The sequence below is a fragment of the Pieris napi genome, chromosome 14, assembly GCF_905475465.1.
Source record: "Pieris napi chromosome 14, ilPieNapi1.2, whole genome shotgun sequence".
NCBI lineage: Eukaryota > Metazoa > Arthropoda > Insecta > Lepidoptera > Pieridae > Pieris > Pieris napi.
In genome coordinates, this window is record NC_062247.1 from 8,845,049 (window position 1) to 8,865,842 (window position 20,794).

At 34.2% G+C, this 20,794-nt stretch overlaps 2 protein-coding genes across 2 annotated transcripts in view; both read right to left on the reverse strand.

Annotated features, from left to right (window-relative positions):
• LOC125056299 overlaps window positions 1-1,161 on the reverse strand; it is a 57,455-nt gene extending 56,294 nt beyond the window's left edge. The window contains exon 1 of the mRNA XM_047659327.1: window positions 977-1,161. Within this exon, the coding sequence (XP_047515283.1) occupies window positions 977-1,046 (70 nt within the window). The 5' untranslated portion in view covers window positions 1,047-1,161. The remainder of the gene's footprint in view (window positions 1-976) is intronic.
• An 11,355-nt stretch (window positions 1,162-12,516) lies between these two features.
• Window positions 12,517-20,794, reverse strand: part of LOC125056271 (carboxypeptidase N subunit 2-like) — a 17,682-nt gene continuing 9,404 nt past the window's right edge. Inside the window, exons 3-8 of the mRNA XM_047659301.1 lie at window positions 20,599-20,749; window positions 18,310-18,453; window positions 15,835-16,291; window positions 14,717-14,976; window positions 13,674-13,799; window positions 12,517-12,884 (exon numbers count right to left, since the gene is read on the reverse strand). Of these exons, the coding sequence (XP_047515257.1) occupies window positions 12,644-12,884; window positions 13,674-13,799; window positions 14,717-14,976; window positions 15,835-16,291; window positions 18,310-18,453; window positions 20,599-20,749 (1,379 nt within the window). The 3' untranslated portion in view covers window positions 12,517-12,643. The remainder of the gene's footprint in view (window positions 12,885-13,673; window positions 13,800-14,716; window positions 14,977-15,834; window positions 16,292-18,309; window positions 18,454-20,598; window positions 20,750-20,794) is intronic.

The following is a 20,794-nucleotide window of genomic DNA, read 5'->3' on the forward strand; positions in this document are numbered from 1 at the left end:
GTATATCAAGACTTTAAAACAACATTTGGGGTTCAAGCTCCTCTATATATTGTACGTCAGAGTGCTGAGTTAATGCGAGGAAGAACTTCAATTAATGACAACCCGAGCACGAGACGGCATCGGTAATAACTAAACAAATGATAGTTAAAAACATTTCCTTGGGAGATCGTCGTGTTACTGTTAGTTTCATAGCTATTTGGGTTCGAAAAGTGTCAGCGAATTTTGGCTCGACTCATGGACGAAACATCTTTCTACGTAAACGTCTTTACCATTATGACCCGATAACGAAAAACCTGTCCTTGCAAGAGACAGTTATCTCCAACTCCGAAGAAATATAAGAATTTCCATCCGCCTGTAAGATGGGGTGTTTTTTTTGAGACAGCCAAGGGGTGATATTGATCGAATACCTTAATCGTGGAGCCACTATTATAGGAACTTTGTATGCAAGACAAATAACAAAGTTACGTGACGCAAGCAACGGCGTGGCAAACTCGCAAAAGTTTTGTTTCACTAAGATAACGCCCGCGTGCATAAATCCAGACGTGCCTGGCTGCCATTCAGGAAACTGGCTTCGAATTGATAGAACATTCTCTATATTCACCGGCCCTAGCCTAGTGATTTCTCTAGTGATCTATTTCCAAGGTTATAGGAACATCTCAGGGTTCATACATTGAAGCTGATGATGTCGTCACCGCGATAGTCATTTTTTGAGAGGATCAGGACGTAGATTTTTTAATTTTAGCTTTGGAAAAAAATGTGTATACCAGAAAGATAACGATCTTTCTGGTATACACATTTTTTGTGGAACAATAATAGGCTTTTAATAAAAGATAATTGCGTTATACGCATTATCACTTTTAAATATACCCCTATTAATATTAACTGAAACACTAATTTGCTAAACACTGAGCCTCTTGCCGACCGTCTTGGAAGTCATAAACATAGATAAGATAAAAACACAATAGAAAAGACTCACAGTAACACAAGTGCATCAGTTGTATAAACAATATACAGTCTAACCACAATCGTCGCTCCATTTTCGGCATTTTCACATAAAAATATGTAACATCACTTCACCGTCACTTTAATAATGTCACTATCGACCACTTAAAACAACAATACCTGTACTGACTTGAATTATGACTGCTTTATCATTGATACGCGGTGGTCATTACCTGCCAATCATTTGATTCATATCGAAGATAATTTCAAAAGATATCAAAAACGTTAAAATATAATTGAAGTTTATCAACTGATTGTTCGAATACCAACATAAGACGTGCAAAATGTAAAATGTATTGTTCTAGTTAATCAAATCAAAAAAACATTTAATTAACATAATAATAATAATAATTTATTTATTTAAGCAGATAATCATAAGTCCATAAGGTTATTCTGTGTTATACAATATTGTCCTAAACATTATATAAGCAGGTTAGCTTTAAAGAAAAACATAATAATAAAATAATTATTAAAAGGAGTCCCTTGAGGCAAGGTTCCGAAGATACTGGCAGCGTTCACCCTTTGAATGGCTAGACTAATTCTTTGTCCGAGGTAGCTGCCAGATCTTCGGTCTCCTGTGATGTCGACTAACCTTTTCGATATTTCTTTAAAAAGCCTTAAAGCGCTAGGACCCCACGGACCAAGGGTCTCGACACCGAATGGGACAAAATCATATTCGGAGCCTAGTATTGCATGCTTCAGTTTTTTCAGCCGCTTCACAAGCCGCACCAGCTCTGTAGATGGGAAGGGGCCAGCGTGTCTGAACAGGTTGCATCCCATACCAGTACCCGGCCCATCTTCGATGGAGATGGAGCTTTAAAGTAAATGCAATCATTAAATAAAAAAGGGCACATGCAATCATGCAGCCTTTCCGCTTTTCACCAGCATGCTGTTAGGGCTCTCTTGCCCTACCAAAGATACAGCTCGATTGCGCAATGTGGCGTCAAAACAATCCATACCTGCACAACCAATGATTGTAGTGTGATATATTTTAATGAACGTCACTAAAAATGATTCCAAGATTACATGCGTGCTCCGAAAATCTAGAACCAGTAATCCAAGAATAAAACTAGCAAGAAACTCTTCGGCACTTAAACCAGTATGGTGATTTGCCATACGCCTAGTGATTAGCAAGATCAATTACAGATCACCATGTCTTGTTTCAAAAGTCCAGATTAGTCTTAAATAAAACCGCCAAAGAGAATTCTCTAAGCAATATTTTGATGGTAGCTCTTAGGAAGTTGATGAGCTCTCAGATCTCTTACTTTTGTTTCTCCATAATTTTTTTAATACCCATGGATAATCACAATGCCAGAAGATATGCCGCATTTGCCATGGAGAGTGTTCAGAGGTGTTGTTCGGATTAATACCTGCAGCTGACTTTCATCATCGGCAGAATACGAAATTCCACCTGTGATCCACCGACGTCCGTCGTTCCACAACTGAGCGGTTTTTGAGGCAGTTTTTGCTGCGCACTACCACTATGTGGAACCAGCTGCCCACTGAAGTATTTTCGAACCAATTCGACTTAAGGTCCTTCAAGAAAAGAGCGTACCAATCCTTAAAAAGGCTGGCACTGCACTCACTCTGGCATTGAGAGTGTTCGTGGGCGACGGATCACTTAACAGTAGAAGAACCTCTTGCCCGTGTGCCCCCTGTTTTATAAAAAAAAAAGTTTGGTCTTAGTAAGTAAAGGCCTTAGTAATGCCAGGTTTTCTGAAAAAATACATGATATTTCTTCTCGCTCTAGACCCAATATCGCAATATGGCATATAGCTGCCACGATTAAACAATAGTAGCATCCAAGAATAAATTGTTTCTTCCTAATGGTTTTCTCTATTTATCAATTTTATATATTATTACTATATAGATTAAGAATATTGTAAATACTGTATATTTGTGTGTTGAAAATATATATAAATTAATTTTAATTACATTTTTAAACTTTAAATATGTCAAGTATACATTTCAAAATGATAATAAAGTATTTAATAGGTCGTTAATCATGCAGATTGTTATCTTATCATTTAATCATTAATTGCAACTTCACAAATACCGACATGGGATTCCAAAAAGCTATTTCCGTTATTTTAATGTGAAGGTCAAATTGTCTCTAAAATTGTCTAATCCTAGGTTAATAGGGAAATTGTTGGCGATTTTCGCGCATGACTTGTCTTGAGCCTTTCATTTCGGAAATATATTTTATTTTTAAATCGTATTGCGACGTATCTGTTTTCATAGGAAATTCGGGAAATTTGTATTATTAATTTTTTGTTACAAATGTATGTATATCTGATTGTATAATTGAAAATCAAAAGGTCCTTGTTTTCAAAAGTATTAATAATAATAATTTATTTATTGCAAGAATATGGTACAAAAATGTGTAAGGTGGTACAATCGTAAGTTCGCATATTCTGCCACACAATGGCGAGCAAATTTGTCTTAAGGAATTTTACATTATTAGTCAAAGTCGATTCTTATATTATTTGTGTCGTACATATCATATCATACTTTATTAAATTCAAAATCAACTACAGTGTCTCACGCAAATAATCATTTATTGAATATTACATTTTTCCAAAAGTAATACACCAAGTCGCTTTTAAAGACTCTAGTCGGAAGATCTTTTAATTCTTTTAGTAATTTATTGTAAACCTTAATTGCCATACAAAAGGTGTTTTTCCTAAACAGTTCCAGATTGATTTTTGGCACAGCCAATTTCTCCCCATTTCTCTTACTTCGACTTCTACATTCGACTTAAAAATATGTATGCTAGCAAAATGTTTTTGCAGTACCTTTGCTAATAGTGTAAAGTAGGATACATATTTTAAGCGTACTAACTAATATTATAAAGCAAAAGTATGCTTCCTAGATGACAATGCCAACTTTAAAAAATCAATCCGTTCCACCTTGACGTCTGGCGTTCCACGACAGAGGAAGATCCAGCTATTCCACGACTTAGGAGCCTTCAAGAGAAGAGCGTACCTACTAAAGGGCGCAAACTCACTTGCAAGGTTCCTGGTGTGGCAGGTGGCATTGCATAGGAGGCATTCAAGTTACCTGCCTCCTCTCCGATGAAAAAAAAGATATTTTTTGTAAACTTTTTTAATATATTTGCCTAATATTCTCTTAAAAACATTTGCGACCACCTCTTTGCAGCAGACGTCTTGATTTAGAAGTAAATACAAAAAGTTTCTTGTATTTATTGCTTTGATTAGTGAATATAGTGATTTTCATGTAAAACCTTAATTTTTTTCTTTTGAAAATATCATATACTCACCAAAAGTTAATCCCTAGTTTCTTATGTTTATAAACGCCACATTTGGATGTTGATTACATGAACAACCTGTAAAAAATATCATTAAGGGGATATGGAGGTTATAAGTATATATACAAGGCTATCGTAGTTTTATAAGCGTGGCGATTACCCAAATCGTCGGAGTTACGCCCCGAGAGTATAGCCAGACGCAGGCACTCTCCTCTACATTTAATTAATATTTCATTACACAGCATTCATTTAGCAATAAATCGTGTATTATTTTTAACATTTAAAACCCACTGACCCAGGTGCAAAATATTTGACATATATTTGTAAACATCCAGCCACGACACTAGCCTTTGTTTTCACATTCTGTTCATACATAAGTAAAACTTAACTCGCAGCTTCCCCGCGTGGGTTTTGTGTATTAAAAAAAAAATATCGAGCTATCCGTCATATTTCTGTCAATTTAAAACCTTAATTCTACACATAAACATTCATCATTAGAATACCTATTAGTGTATATCACATAAATCCTTTCGGTAGTTTTTGATTTTGCCGCATTATTACCGTAAGACCGGCCTGGATTAGTATAGTTATGTAAATAATATAATAAAACAAATTACCTTAATATATAATATAAATTCGGGGTACCTTCGTTAACTTAATTTGTCTTATATATTAAGATTATTATTAGATTTATTTTAATTATGTATAATAATTTAAATGGAACTTAAAACATCACAGGCACTAAGAAAATTAGTACGACAAATAATTCATTACAAATTCGTTTACGTCTTTTGAAGACCCTCAAACCGTGAGAATTCTAACTGATAATCTTTCAGGCAGTAAATTAGATCTTGAATTATTTTGATATTTAACATCCATTATTGGAATTCGAAATGGGCATTATTTATGTCTATGGGAGCGTTCAAGTATTACGTAACGCATTTTTTGGAGATTATTGACCCCCCCCATGTAACTCGCCGTAACGTTTTTCAGTAGGTACCCTAGTACAGTACTGTACTCAAGAATAGTAAAACGTTTCGCGACAACCTAGTGTATTTTTAGTTACTATTATGTGGTGTAAGAAAATAATATTTACAATAACGCGTAATTCAATCCCCGCCCCGCATCGTAACGTTTTACAAAAGGAAAACCCCCCCCCCCCAAAACTCGTTACGTAATACTTGAACGTATTCAGAAGTTTTGTTTAAACATAAAATATTATGTTAATCTGTTTTAAAACTAATTATTTACAATGTCCGACAAGGTTTGTAAACTAACATGCAACCTCAAATAGCTATGAAATATTTTGTCCTTTATTTCTCTAGTGTTAATAAAAATCAGTGGCACTACCAACTTTTTAGGTTTAGGCCTCAGATTTTCAGATGGATTATTTTGATATTTAACATCCATTATTGGAATTCGAAATGGCTATTATTTATGTCAACTTACAAGGTTTGTTAAAGTGTAAAAAATTATGTAAATATGTTTTAAAACTAATTATTTACAATGTCCGACAAGGTTTGTAAACTAACATGCAACCTCAAATAGCTATGAAATATTTTGTCCTTTATTTCTCTAGTGTTAATAAAAATCAGTGGCACTACCAACTTTTTAGGTTTTGGCCTCAGATTTTCAGATGGATTATTTTGATATTTAACATCCATTATTGGAATTCGAAATGGCTATTATTTATGTCAACTTACAAGGTTTGTTAAAGTGTAAAAAATTATGTAAATATGTTTTAAAACTAATTATTTACAATGTCCGACAAGGTTTGTAAACTAACATGCAACCTCAAATAGCTATGAAATATTTTGTCCTTTATTTCTCTAGTGTTAATAAAAATCAGTGGCACTACCAACTTTTTAGGTTTAGGCCTCAGATTTTCAGATGGATTATTTTGATATTTAACATCCATTATTGGAATTCGAAATGGCTATTATTTATGTCAACTTACAAGGTTTGTTAAAGTGTAAAAAATTATGTAAATATGTTTTAAAACTAATTATTTACAATGTCCGACAAGGTTTGTAAACTAACATGCAACCTCAAATAGCTATGAAATATTTTGTCCTTTATTTCTCTAGTGTTAATAAAAATCAGTGGCACTACCAACTTTTTAGGTTTAGGCCTCAGATTTTCAGATGGATTATTTTGATATTTAACATCCATTATTGGAATTCGAAATGGCTATTATTTATGTCAACTTACAAGGTTTGTTAAAGTGTAAAAAATTATGTAAATATGTTTTAAAACTAATTATTTACAATGTTCTACAAGCTTTGTAAACGAACATACAATAAAACTCAAATATTTTTGAAATGTTTTGTCCATTTTTATTTAGTGTTAATAAAAATAAAAATCAGTAGTACTACAAACTTCTTAGGTCTGGACCTCAGATTTTTGTATCTGTTGCATAATCATTTGTCAATCTAATAGGCAAGTAAGTCAGCCTCCTGTGCCTGGCATACGCCATCGACTTTTTGAGTCTAAGGCAAACCGGTTTCCTTACGATGTTTTCTTTCACCGTTCGAGCGAATGTTAAGTGCACAGCCAGGGATCGAACCTACGACCTCAGGGATGAGAGTCGCACGCTAAAACAACTAGGCCAACACTTCTCTATTTATATTTCCTAGTAATACAATTGCTATACATAAATAATATTTCTTATGATAAATTGTATTCCTTAGAAATAATAACTATCTAGTATTGCAACAACCCAATATATGTCAGTCTCTCTTTTAAACTTTAAAGGCAAGTAGGTGATACTCTGTATACGCCTGACACATTTTCGATGTTTGGGTGAGACCTGTTGGGTTCTTAAAGATGTTTCTAATAGATATATTAAGAATTCACGACCCAGGCGAAGACTAAAGCTAAACACGTTATGAAATTTTAATGGTTGTAATGATTTTTGTCTTATTTATGTTGTTTTAGAACCCTTTAACAGATTAGAATAAATGAAAATTTGAAAAATATGAGGTACGCCTGGTGTTAATTGAAAAGCAAACTAGACGGAAGTAATAATTGCAAGCCAAGAGTACAATTAGGTTAATTTAATGTTAATATTTTCGCGTGGACAAATCTCCAATAAAATACAGCAACCAACTAGCCACTATTAGAGTTAATAATTTTTTGACTTATTTACTTTTAAAGTCTACGCGAGATAATATTATCTACATATATACATAATAAAAACCTATTACATACACTAGAATTGTCTATGAAAATAACGTTTTAAATTAACGTTTATACGTACCCACGGCTCGCTTATCTGCTGCTTTTAATGTTCTAGTGAATAGGCTTTCTCGCTCTTACAACTTGATTACTAACTTTGTTGAAAATCCTACTATAATATTATAAACGCGAAAGTTTGTATTTATGGATGGATGTTACTCTTTCACGAAAAATACTGAATGGATTTTAATGAAACTGTACAATAATATAGCTTATACATCAGAATAACTCATAGGCTATAATTTTTAAAGATATTGTGTGACTTATCCAAAATATAAATTAAGTAGGAAAAAATCTACCATCTGCGACCTATTCTGGCGTGCACTGCATAAACCGACAGAGTTACACATATGTAATGTTTGATGGAAATGTTTATCTTAAATAGTCCTACAAAAAAGCTCGCCACAGTATATATCTATGTAAGCCATTATAACCAGGCTAGTAAACCATAACTACAATAAAAATTGATAATTTATTTCAAATGCACATTTGGTAGTAATAAATTGATTCCTAAATGAAAATAGATACTTTTTTTTATGGCTCTGGCACGATTTGTGCATTAGCCAGCGTCAAGTATAGGATTTTTTATAATTCGTGCTTGTCTTTAGAAATTCGACCGTGTCCTCCATGTACGGCTTAAGCACTCGTCCGGTACCGCACAACCCTCCCAAAGGCCGAGAACAAATTTAAATTAAATTAAAACTTGCCCTCGAACCGAGAATCGAACCCGGTACCTCTCATCTAGCTGCCACTTAATAAGACCGCTAGTCTATGAGGCCCCCAATAGATTCTTTATACGTTTCTGGTATTTAAAGTAGATAAAATATGTCTTTCCTTTTACCCAGAACACGAAGAACCTATCCCACCTGTTTTAGAAAGGGAAGTCGAATATGCAATCCTGACACAGAAAAATGAAAAATCCCCTGGCCCCGACAACATAACAAATGAGACAATCAAAATTGCACTTCCGGACACACTAACAACATTAACAAATCTATTCAATGAAATATTGGATACTGAATACATACCTACACAATGGACACAAAGCACAATAATCCTAATCCACAAGAAAGGAGACAAAGAAGACCTTAGCAACTATCGTCCTATCAGTCTTATGTCCAACGTGTATAAAGTCTTTGCAAAAATCATTCTCAACCGCATCACCAAACAACTTGACGAACAACAACCTATCGAGCAAGCCGGATTTCGGTCTGGATTCTCCACAATAGACCACATGCACACCTTGAAGCAAATTGTCGAAAAGTGCCAGGAATATGGATATCCTCTGTATCTGGCTTTTGTCGACTACAGCAAAGCTTTCGACTCTTTGGAGCACCCATGCATTTGGAGAGCGCTAAAAAACCAAGGCATTGAAGGGAAATACATTAGACTCATCGGAAATGTCTACAGCCAGTGCTCGGCCAGGGTGAAGCTGGAGATGCTGGGAGAATCATTCCCACTCAAAAAAGGAGTCAGACAGGGAGACCCTCTTTCGCCTAAGCTCTTTACTAGTGTGTTGGAAGAAGTCTTTAGAAACCTACACTGGGAAGATTGCGGTATAAACATAGATGGAGAAAGGATCAACCATTTGAGATTTGCAGATGACATTGTGCTCATAACTGACAACCCGGGAACACTACAAACTATGATCGAAGAACTGGCAACCAAAAGCAAAGAAGTGGGTTTAACAATGAACAAATCAAAAACAAAAGCCATGACAAACAGAACACCAGATACTATTATCCTAGAGAACGAAAACCTAGAATATGTGACAACCTATATATACTTGGGACAACTCATCTCCATGACAGAACAAGCCCATCAGGAAATAGAGAGAAGAACCTCAAATGCCTGGAAAAGATTCTGGTCATTAAAACACATCCTAAAGAATAAAGAGTACCCACTTAGGATCAAAAGGAGCATCTTCAACACCTGTATCTTACCTATCCTAACGTATGGCTGCGAAACTTGGACCACTAAGCAAGTCACAAGTCAAAAGCTTGTGACTTGCCAGAGAAGTATGGAAAGGAGCATACTAGGTTACACACGGAACGATAGGAAAAGAGCTGTAGATCTCCGAAGGATCACCAACTGGGAAGATGCAATGACCAGAGCCAAAAGGCTTAAATGGAGATGGACAGGACACCTGCTCAGAGGCCAGAGAGCAAAATGGTCGAAAAAAGTCACCCAATGGACACCTCGCTACAACACCAAGCGAAAGAGAGGAAGACCATGTGCCCGGTGGGCTGACGACTTTAAAAAAGCCACTGGTCCTCTGTGGCAAAGACTTGCCAGGGATAGGAAGGAATGGAAACAGTTGGAGGAGGCCTTTGTGCCACAAAGGCAAGCTATACAAGAGGACAGCTGTGCTTGTTAAACTTTTTTCTTTTTTTATATACATTTATATTTTGTTCTCTTGTATTAGTTAAAAATAAAGGCTTTGAATCTTGAATCTTGAAAATATGTCTTTCACACTTCACCATTTGGACACCACACACAGTCTTCCAACTTACCGTAACTTTGTTTATCATGCTCTTAATGACGTTTAAGTTTCCATTTAGTTTTAGTTATTATTGTTTTTATTTTTATTTTTATTTTATGGTTGCTTGTTTAATAAGTTCTAAAATAATTGATGTATGTGTGTAAAATTTGTGATGTCATATTTTCTTGTATCATGCATACACGTTGTTTTGGAACTTATAAATAAATTTGATAATTGTATGTTCAAACAAAACAATTTGTTACTTTTTATTGCTATACAAAATTACGGTTGCTATATTGAAGAGTAAGAAAATACTGAATTATTCGATCAACAAGGGTCGTGTTTATGAGGGTTAGTCCGTTGAAACAATGTCGAAGTTTGATTGCGCCAGTCTCGCGTGTTATTTGTTTCTATATTTAAACAAGAACTATTTCACAGACCCAACATTTAAATTTACCAAGTGCAAAAGTATTTATACCTACATACTTTAGTATGTATGTTTAAAGTATTAAAGCATTCTCAAATATTTTATTTCCATATTTATTTTCTTACTAGGCAAGTGTACGTGAAACATACATGAGGCAGAATACGAAATTACACCCGTATCACCTCGACGTCCGCCGTTCCACAACTGCCCTTCTATTCTGTAACTCACTTTTCGAACTCACACAGTGGTTTTCGCATCGGCGGTCGCTCTGATATCAGTCGTGAAGCAGTCATTTTATGATTTGGCATTATAATAAACAATAAACTACAAGCTCCCACCTTTTCAGACTGCACTTTGTGGAACCAGCTGCCCACTGAAGCACTGAATTTCCGAACCAATTCGACTTACCCTAAGTCAAGAAAAGAGCGTACTAATTCTTAAAAGGCCGGCAACTCACTCGCGAGCCCTCTGGCATTGAGAGTGTCCATGGGCGGCATCACTTACCATCAGGTGAGCCTCGAGCTCGTTTGCCCCCTGTTCTATAAAAAAAAACATATACGCCTGAGACACGCGTGGAAACGGGCGAACGCAATACAGTTTTCGTACGATAAGTTTCTCCTTTATACGTGGCTTGCATCCTGTGAAGAGGGTTAATTGAGCACATAGAAACTTCGGGTCCTTCAAGAAAAGAACGTACAAATTCTTAATTGCACTGGAATACCAGTTTACTTCCTAGTTTTACAGTAATAAACTGTTCTAATCCGTGCGTTGTGTTGTGTGGTAAGTCTATATGCGCCAGTAAATATACAAGATAATCTCCTGCATTAACGTTCTATTATAATGACCTATTTATATATTACGAAATTTTATGCTCATCAAATTAATTATTTTTTAATGAATCATTATCATCAATGGCTTTACAGCCCCTTGCGCGCCTAAGCCTTCGCAACTACTTTTTTTATAGAATAGGGCAAACGGCAAACGAATAGGCAAACGGGCCGGAGGCTTACCTGCTATTTTAATACCTATTTCATACGCCCTTATCGCCATCGCAATCTATTGGTTTTTGCGTCCAACTTCGAGCACTTAGGTACTAATTATCTTACGAAGATCTGTGGTAAAGATGATAGCATCTCATATACCAGGTAAAGTCATAAATATATTTAAGTATTGGTATGGAAAACAAAAAAATTAAATTGAACCATCGGTGACCTAAGGATTGCGCACAAAATATGTAGCAAGAAAGGCAAAGGTCACACTGATTATAAAAATACTTTAGTTTGTAGTAGAAACCTAAAACTTTTACCAAAACGCACAGTTCACGATACAAAATAACTGTTGAGGACAAATTTGTAATGAACCGAGAAAGTTTCACGTGATTAAAACGTGTTTATCTAACACTAGTTACAAAATGATCGCGACGCTTCGTGTGATTTTGAACCGCCGCCGCCGCAGTGATATTATGAAATTAAAAAAAAAAACGACTTAATTTTAATATATATATATAAAAATGAAACCCGTTTTCCGTTGTCACGACATAACATGAAAACGGCTTGCCCGATTTGTCTGATTCTTTTTATAAAATATTCCTTGAAGTACGAGGATGGTTCTTACGGAGAGAAAAATTAAAAAAAATTGAGTGAAAAAGTCTACAAACAACACTTTTCTATATTCCCATACAAAATATTCGTAATAATATTTAAAGGCAATTTGAACTTTAATACCATATTATAAAGTTCAAGTGTTAGTGGAGGGGTTGCGGGAAGGTAAATTTTTATTTTTTGACATAATGTATTTGTTGTATTATCAACTTTCTTTTTTTTATCTTATTAGCTAGACCGGTGTCCCGAATAGCAGAATAAGTATTAAAAAAAAATAAAGAATCGACTGTTAGGCGGTACGATGTTCGCCAGGCCAGCTAGTATAGTTATAAAAATATAAAATTTCGTATAAATATTTAACATTTTTATGATCCACTAATGTATTTTAATTTGCGATTTATGAAATAGAAATAGTAAATGGAAGCTGATTTGTCCTTTTGATTATCAAATAATTTATTTTTTTCTTAATTCTAAAAAATAAAAGTGAATGCTATCATAGACTTTATTTTAAACTAAAACATGGCAGCTTAGGGGTGACAATTTTAAAGTCAAACATTAAACAATGGAATGATATTGTCTCTAGAAATCCTTTGAAACTCTGCTTCCAATCATTCCTTCTAAAAGTATTACCAATCTTCCATACCCTGTATTTCCTCCATACTTTGCTGTGGCTTCCTATTAACAGTAACATTAAGAGCCAGAAGTTGCTGCATAGGCAATCGCGGAGATAAGTTAACCATGCTTGCCCATTGCCCAGCGCAAAGCTCTGGGAACTTCAATTTCTTCAAGAAATGACCTTCCAAATACCACGGTGAGACGCAAGTCGGTGAATAATCCCAGATTTTCATTTCATTCAATCGGACCCATCTGAAAATAGTTATAATAATGACCATGCTATTTTTTACGTTTTAAAATATATTTTTAAAGTGTAGTTTATTTGAAACATTACAGATTAAACCGCCATAACACTATATTGACTATAGAAGCAATAAAATACCAAATTATAACCGAAAAAATCTAGTTAATTTAACGACACTTGCACAGATAATTGGCACGCAAATCAAAAATATATTTAAATTTACAGTTTAAGCACTTCCATGCTTTGTGTACAAAGAGAACTGTGGCCACTCTAGGGTATTTTGATTAGTTTTAATATATATGATACTAACGAAAAAAAAATATTGGTTGTTTGTAAAGTAGGTTTACGATCGAGATGTTTACGTGATAACGTCTTATTGGTGATATAAGTTTTTGGGAAGTAAGGAATTAATGAAGATAACAATTTTTTCAAATTTTAAATTACATCTATCGTTTTATTCACACTTTTGATGATAAATTTCGGGTGTAAAATGACAAGTTTACTTATTCGACTATGATATACATTTTTCTTCATACATTCACGGAATGACTGGCAGCGCTCGAGATGAGACGGGAGATCGGTCCGTCTCTCTCTCGTTATACCTGCGATCGCGCTCGTGAGGTTTTGGTGTGACACAAGTTTCTGAACATGTCACCCGACTAAAACGATTTTAAAGACGTTATCACGTCAAAAGGTTTTAAATATTGGCACTATATAAAATCCCAAACACGCGAAGAAATTTTCTGAAAAACATACTAGTGATAATAATGAATATTCCGAGAATTACGCGTACTTACGCTGAAATATACAGAGCATGACAGTCGCAGTGCCATGGGTTGTTTGACAATTTAACGTTAGCGAGTTTGGGCATATAGTCAAATGTCCGCGACGGAAGAGAAGGGAGCATGTTACTATCCAAATATCTGAAATTATTTTTAAACATATCAAAGTTATACTTTATAGTTATAGTATAAGATAGGTGGCAAAAGGACTGGAAGATCACCTGGTGTTAAGGGATACTGTCGCCCATGGGCTCAGCCGGTGACAGTACATTGCCGGCCTTTTACAAGATATATCGCACCAATAAAATTACTGTACATTACTTTAGTAAATGCTATTTAAAATCTTAAGTGGGTTTTTATTCAATTAAATATTTATTTGTTCTGAAATGTTTTGTAAATGATAGAACAAAAACATTCAATACCTATAAAGTTAAATGTAACCTTATGAGACCCTAAGAGTGGGACTCAGAAATATTCAGATAAGATTTTACGATAATTTTGCCCTTTAAGGGTAAGATTCCAAGACAGCCCTCAGTGTGACTCCTGTATTACTGTGTTAATCGTTCCCTATAGGGATCTTGTCTAAAAGAGTTCTTTAACAGCCATAATTGGGCCATCAAGATCAAGAATGCTGCTATTATTTAGATTTATTTATCTTTATATATATAATTCTTCTGTGAGTGTGTATGTCACTGAACTTCTCTCAAACGACTGGACCGATTTTGATGAAATTTTTTGAGTGTGTTCAAGGGGATCTGGGAATGGTTTAGATTCACAAATCAGCCCGGCAGGTGGCGCTGCAGTCGGTACTTTCATACTTTATCCTAAAAGCTTGAAATATCATGCAGGACAACGTCTGTGGGGTCCACTAGTAATTTTATAATCTTAAAAAGCTGAAGGTAAATCTTTTGATTACATAATTCAACTCTCACTATATGTAGTTGCTATTATTTCACTTCATGAAGTAAATAATAAAAATACGTGTGCTCATGCAAAAATGTGCCCTTGTTAAAAAAAAAGACAGCTACCTATTGTTAGAGTGTATACAAAAAACTCACAATGTTGTAAGATTTTTAAGCATTGCAAATGTTTTGAAATGTATTTCATATATTTGATTCTCTGAAAATATTAATGACGTCATATTTCCCAGCCCATGAAATGTGCTTTCATTCAAAAATTTCAACTTATTTCTGGATAAATCAAGTTTTTCCAGGCTTGAACAATTTGCGAATGCGTTATCTGGTAACTCTGATATGAGGTTGTCTTTTAAATCTAAGTTTCTCAAATAGCCAAGATTTCGAAACTCCACTCCCGATATCTGAAAAAAACAATATCTTTAATATGTATGTGTGTATGTATGATGTCATCAACATTTCTAATATTCTTCTTCATATATTCTAGTCTAGTGATTCATATATTATTTTCTTTAAGCAAGTAAGTTCCTCATCATGTTTTCCTTTAACATAAGTGTTTATTGCGATAGAGAAAAATTTATTGGAGCAGTCGGTAAACGAACGATTTTCAATGCTCCACGTTTAATTATAGTTAAAAAATATATATCTATGTTGGAGTAATAGTGCTGGTATCAGCTACAATAGTTGTGGTTTTATTCTTTGCCAATATTACTAGATCTACAAATTAACGACTATTTGATAGTCTGTAGTAATAGTAATTTCCTAGTCATTATTATGAATGCCGATACAATGTCGTTAGTGTCAGCTATTATTGTCATTATAAGTGAATAGCATCAAAGTTAAATTTGTTCAAAACCCTTAATACTGGTGGTTTATAAGATTTGACAATGTTGCTTGATTTACAAATTAACGACTATTTGATAGTCTGTAGTAATAGTAATTTCATAGTCATTATTATTAATGTCAGAGCGTAATGGCGTTAGTGTCAGCTATTATTTCTTTATAATTTAATAACATCAAAGTCAAATGATGTCAAAACCGTTAAGACTGGTCGTTTATTTGATTTGTCAATGCTAGATCTATAAATTAATGACACCATAGTCATTATTATTATTAAAGAAATTTTTCATAACTTTAAAACTAACGGAAAGAAATTAACTCAAAGCAAAATTAGCCTACATTTAAGGCAAAACTCAAAAAATCTAGAAAACACAATTTAACAGCTCATTACACTAACGAGAATCTTAAAACATAATACTTACACTCATTATATTATTCTTTGAAAGATCCAAAAAGTTCAAGCTAAAAAGATGGCTGAATAATTCGGTCGGGATGTAGAGCAAATCATTTTTATCTAAAAGCAATGTTTCCAGGCATGAGAGGCTCTCAAATGCACTCTCTGTTATATTACTTATTTGATTATTTGACAGTTTTAGCATTTGCAGACTCTTCAAATGAAAGGTACCGTTTTGTATCTGTTGAATTTTGTTATTTGACAGATCCAGTATTAACAACGAGCGTAGACCCACGAAACTGTCAGACGGTATGTACACAATCTGATTGTTTGACAGGTCTATTGTTTCTAAGTATGTGTTGTTTGCGAATAACCGCTCTGGTAATGTGTACAAGAAATTATTAGATAAATCAACGTGGAATAGCTTTTTTGTGTGGCGAAAAGCCTCGCTGTCTATCTCCTCTAAGTAATTCCTTTGTAGGCGGCTGGAATGAAAGGATTTTCTAAGTAAATGGTAAATCACAGTAAAGTTCGCTATAAAGTGACGTTTCTTAACACGACTTTGAACTCTCGTATCTCCCATCGGGACGTTGTAAAAACACGGGAAACGTTTTGAGCGATTTCCTATTATAGTTTACTAAAACTTATTATATAATAATTATTAGTATTCGGCATACTTCATGTTAAGACATAAAAACTTAATCAATCTAATTGTAACATTTAAGTGAAGGAATCAGAAAGAGATGACAGAGTACTTTAATTAGACTTTAGAGTGCAATTAGACTGATTTTTTGAAGTGACAACAGAAACTAATGTATATTGAAGTAATTAATTCTGAAATGTTCATCTTATGTTTCATATATCATATTTTTTATAATCACTTTTAAAAACAGTGATAGTTATATGCTTACTGCCAACAGTAAATGTCTAACGCACACTAAACAGTAAGCACCAGCAGTAGAGAAAAAGGAAAGCGTATACTGTGCGAAATACGGCTAGCGATTTGGGTGAAAGAGGCCTGCCTACCGCTGCCGTATGCCTGAGAGTATGGGAAGCTAGACAGACTGGCGCCGTAACGCGTTACGTAACGAAACGGTTTACCCTCCCATTACAAGTTATCACTTCAAAAACATGAGCTGTCTGGCCGGGCTTCAGCGTACGACTCTCCTATGTGAGGTCGGTAGGTTTGAATCCCGGACCAATGGACTTTCTGTCTATGTGCACATCGTGATGAAACCGATGGTGACTTCGACCCAAAAATTCGTCGGCGTGTGTATGACACATTAGAAAAAACAAATGATAACGAAACAGATACATAAATCGATGGCCCAGACCATAAACTGTAGTAACGGTACTGGTTTTTTTTAATAAAACACGATGTAAAAATAAAAAACTAAAGCGTAGTTCAAGTTGATGTGTGCATAACACATTCTTATCACAGCCAGACTTTAATTACACTGAAATTTAACGTGGTTACAACTTCAGTAAATTGTTGAAATCCCGATACCACTCTTGGTTATAGGTAAAAATGTGTTTGAAATTCTAAAACATTTAATAAAATGTAAATTTATGAAATTTTAATAGAACATCATTCGTACAGCGAGAAATTTAAAACATAATTAAAATATTTTACTTTAAACCCGTCAGAACATTTTGAAATGAGAAAAATATGTTTAATGAATACAACTACTGTGATTATGGAATGCGACGATGGCTCTTTATAAAAGATTAATATGGCTTTTATATTTGATATAAATTAAATTTTGATCCTATCCATGACAAAGGTTCTTGGTACGATTCCCAGCGATTTAACTGTTTTAGGCTGAAAACCAGAGAGCGAAATAGAAATCAATTTGTTTTATTTGCAATTTTTACTTTGTTATTATTTAATAGTATTCATGTATAATAAAGACTTTGCAAATAAATATACGATACATAAAATACAAAAGGGTTTCCTAACCTTTTATGTACCATGCGCCATCTTTGCTTTACTAAAATTTTTATCCCCCCCTAGTCAACATACATAACTTTTAATTTAAAAAAATGGGCGTGGGCCCCATTTTGGGAAACACTGCTTTAGGGGTTCTTGATCCGTAAGTAGCAAAGGCTATCTATATATCTTTATTACATCATTTGTTTGTTTTTTTTTTTTTTTAAAGACAATTCACACCAATTGACCGAGTCCCATGCTAAGCTGGTGAAGCTTGTGTTATGGGTACTAGGCAACGGATATACATACATAGATAGATATACATATGAATACATATTTAAACACCCAAGACCTAAGCACAACACAAATGCTCATCACATCGATGTTCGTCTCAGCCGGGGATCGAACCCGCGACTCATGGATTCGCAGTCAGGGGTACTAACCACTAGACTAATGAGTTCCAATCACAAAAAAAAATTATTGAGCCGGTCAAGCCGTTTTTGTGTTTACACATAAAATTTTTCCTTGTTATTAGTTACTATATCAATACTCAATCATCAATGAGGTACTCACAGTATCCTTAAATTCACAAGTGACTCAAAAAGTCCTGACGGCAAGTACTCCACGTGATTGTCAAACATATCCAGCTCAGATAGTGTTCGCATACCTTTGAATGTTGACTTGTGTAAAGTACGGAGCTTATTCGTACCTAAGTCACTGAAAATACAAAGAAATTATGAAAAAAATAAAAGCAAACTAAGGCTGTAGGTACATTTATTATAAAGATTATAGGTTAAATTATGTATAAGAATACATAAGGTTATAGGTTAAATTATGTATAAGAATAGAAAAGTACACAACCACAGCGAACTTTTTAAATTTATTTTATTGTTTTATTTTTACAATACACATATGTAATGTTTAGATAGACTATTATTTGAATAAAAATCGGATTAAGACTCCAATATGTGTGTTTCATTGTTTCTTTATAGATTTTGTTTTTAATACGGGTTTCCCTCACGATGTTGCACTACACAGATTTGCGTTCTCAATCGTGCAACCTCAGAGTTAAGTGTAAAACTCGTTTTGTAAATAAAACAGGAAAAATTTATCCCATGCAATTTATATAATATTACATCCTTTCATATGAAATTGGCGTTTTGTGTGGGAAGAATAAAAAGTAGATATTTTTAAATAGACTATATTAAATTAATCATTGCTATCTATGCACTTTTGCCATTTTATAGGTAGTTCATTGATCCCTATACTAAATAAAACATTTGGACGGGAATCAATAAATCTTTGAAGGTATTTTCGGTTTATTTTCGACTGCCACTTCAAAGTTTAATTTTTTACCTTGCAAGAAGTTATACTAATTTTGAAAAATATGGTTATCTGTTGGAGCAAGGAGACGCCGGAGAGTACTCCTAAATAACACGATATTTCTAATTTCCATTTTATAAATAGTGACGCAAAGAAAAAAAATAAAACGGGAAAATGAAATGAATTATGGTTTTCGAAAAACAAATGCACGAGTAAATAGCTGTAAGATGAATTTGCAATTTCTAACCAAAGAGGAGATATTTGAGGTCAATGTACTACAAAACCTCAATTTCATATGTAAGGCCTTAATAAACAATCCTTCTGATAATATTGTTAGTCGCAAACAACAAATTAACATTCTCTTACAATATTCCGTGATTAAGAATCTATTACTGGGCTTATCCAAACAAATGAAGCTCTTGTTTTTACATTTACTTCTTTTCTATATATTAATAAAAAGAAATAAATTAACATGCACCAACACTGTTTCTTTTCATCGCAGCATAAACACAATTTGTTAGAGACTTGCGACTTCTCTTTTTTATAGAGGAAGAATATTTATTTATTTCCACTTTATTGCAAAAAATAAATCGCTTTCAAGAAATCTCTTCCAAGCAACCACTGTAAGGATAAGTATTTTTTTTAACGTAATAGGAGGCAAATGGGCAGGAGGCTCACCTGATGTTAAATGATACCGCCGCCCATGGACACTCACATTGCCAGAAGGCTCGTAAGTGCGTTGCCGGTCTTTATAATTGGTACGCTCTTTTCTTTTCTTGAAGGACCCTTAGTCGAATTGGTTCGAAAATACTTCAGTACGCAAGTAGGTGAAACAACGGACGTCTAGGTAATACGAAATGTATTTTGTATTCTGCCTTGACTTCGATGATGAAACTCAGCTGCAGGTATTCTGAACTACTCTTCTGAATACTCCACGGTAAATGCTGTAGAAGATGCAGAGAGACCCCACATCTCTACGCAGCACCAAGAGATCAAGCCGCTTGGAAACTTAAGAAATTAGGTGAGCGCAAGAAGTGCAAAACTACATATGATCTGCAATTACTTAGACATAAAGAATGGACAAAACATATATAAAATATGACATTGAAAAACACATTAATCAGATATTATAAACACTGAATGTAGAATTCTTTATCATATTCAGTGGCAAGTATTCATAGATTTTATAAAAAAGGGTGAGTGTACTTATGTACGCGCGTAAAAAGTTATACTTCTTTGGCATTATTAATAATAGTTTTTGATTGCATGCAAATAATTCATTACAATTAAATAATCAAAGACTGGAAAAGGAGTCATTATAGTCAATAAAGTTTAGTTAAGTGTGACATAAATTCTATTATTATTCGAACGTTGTTTTTAAATTATGTCCAATGCCGTAGCATCTTCCGTGGGCAACTTCATTCTGTTAATTTTGTGTCACGGTGCGCGCGCATCGTACAATTTCACTCTCATCAATTTTTCATAACTCGCCTAAAGAAGTATAACTTCAATAAATCGTATCAAGAATCGAATACGTACATCGTATATATATCGATAGGCACTGTCAAATCCGCCGTCAGAGCTGTTAAGCCGGACCTCCAACAATTGAATGATCTATGAACTGCGTCGCATCTGCAAACACTCTTTGAGCATTGCCGCCAACGGGACTGCGCTAAGCTAATTGTCCATGCTGAAAACAACACATTCTGTTAATTATTTTATTTATTAATTTATG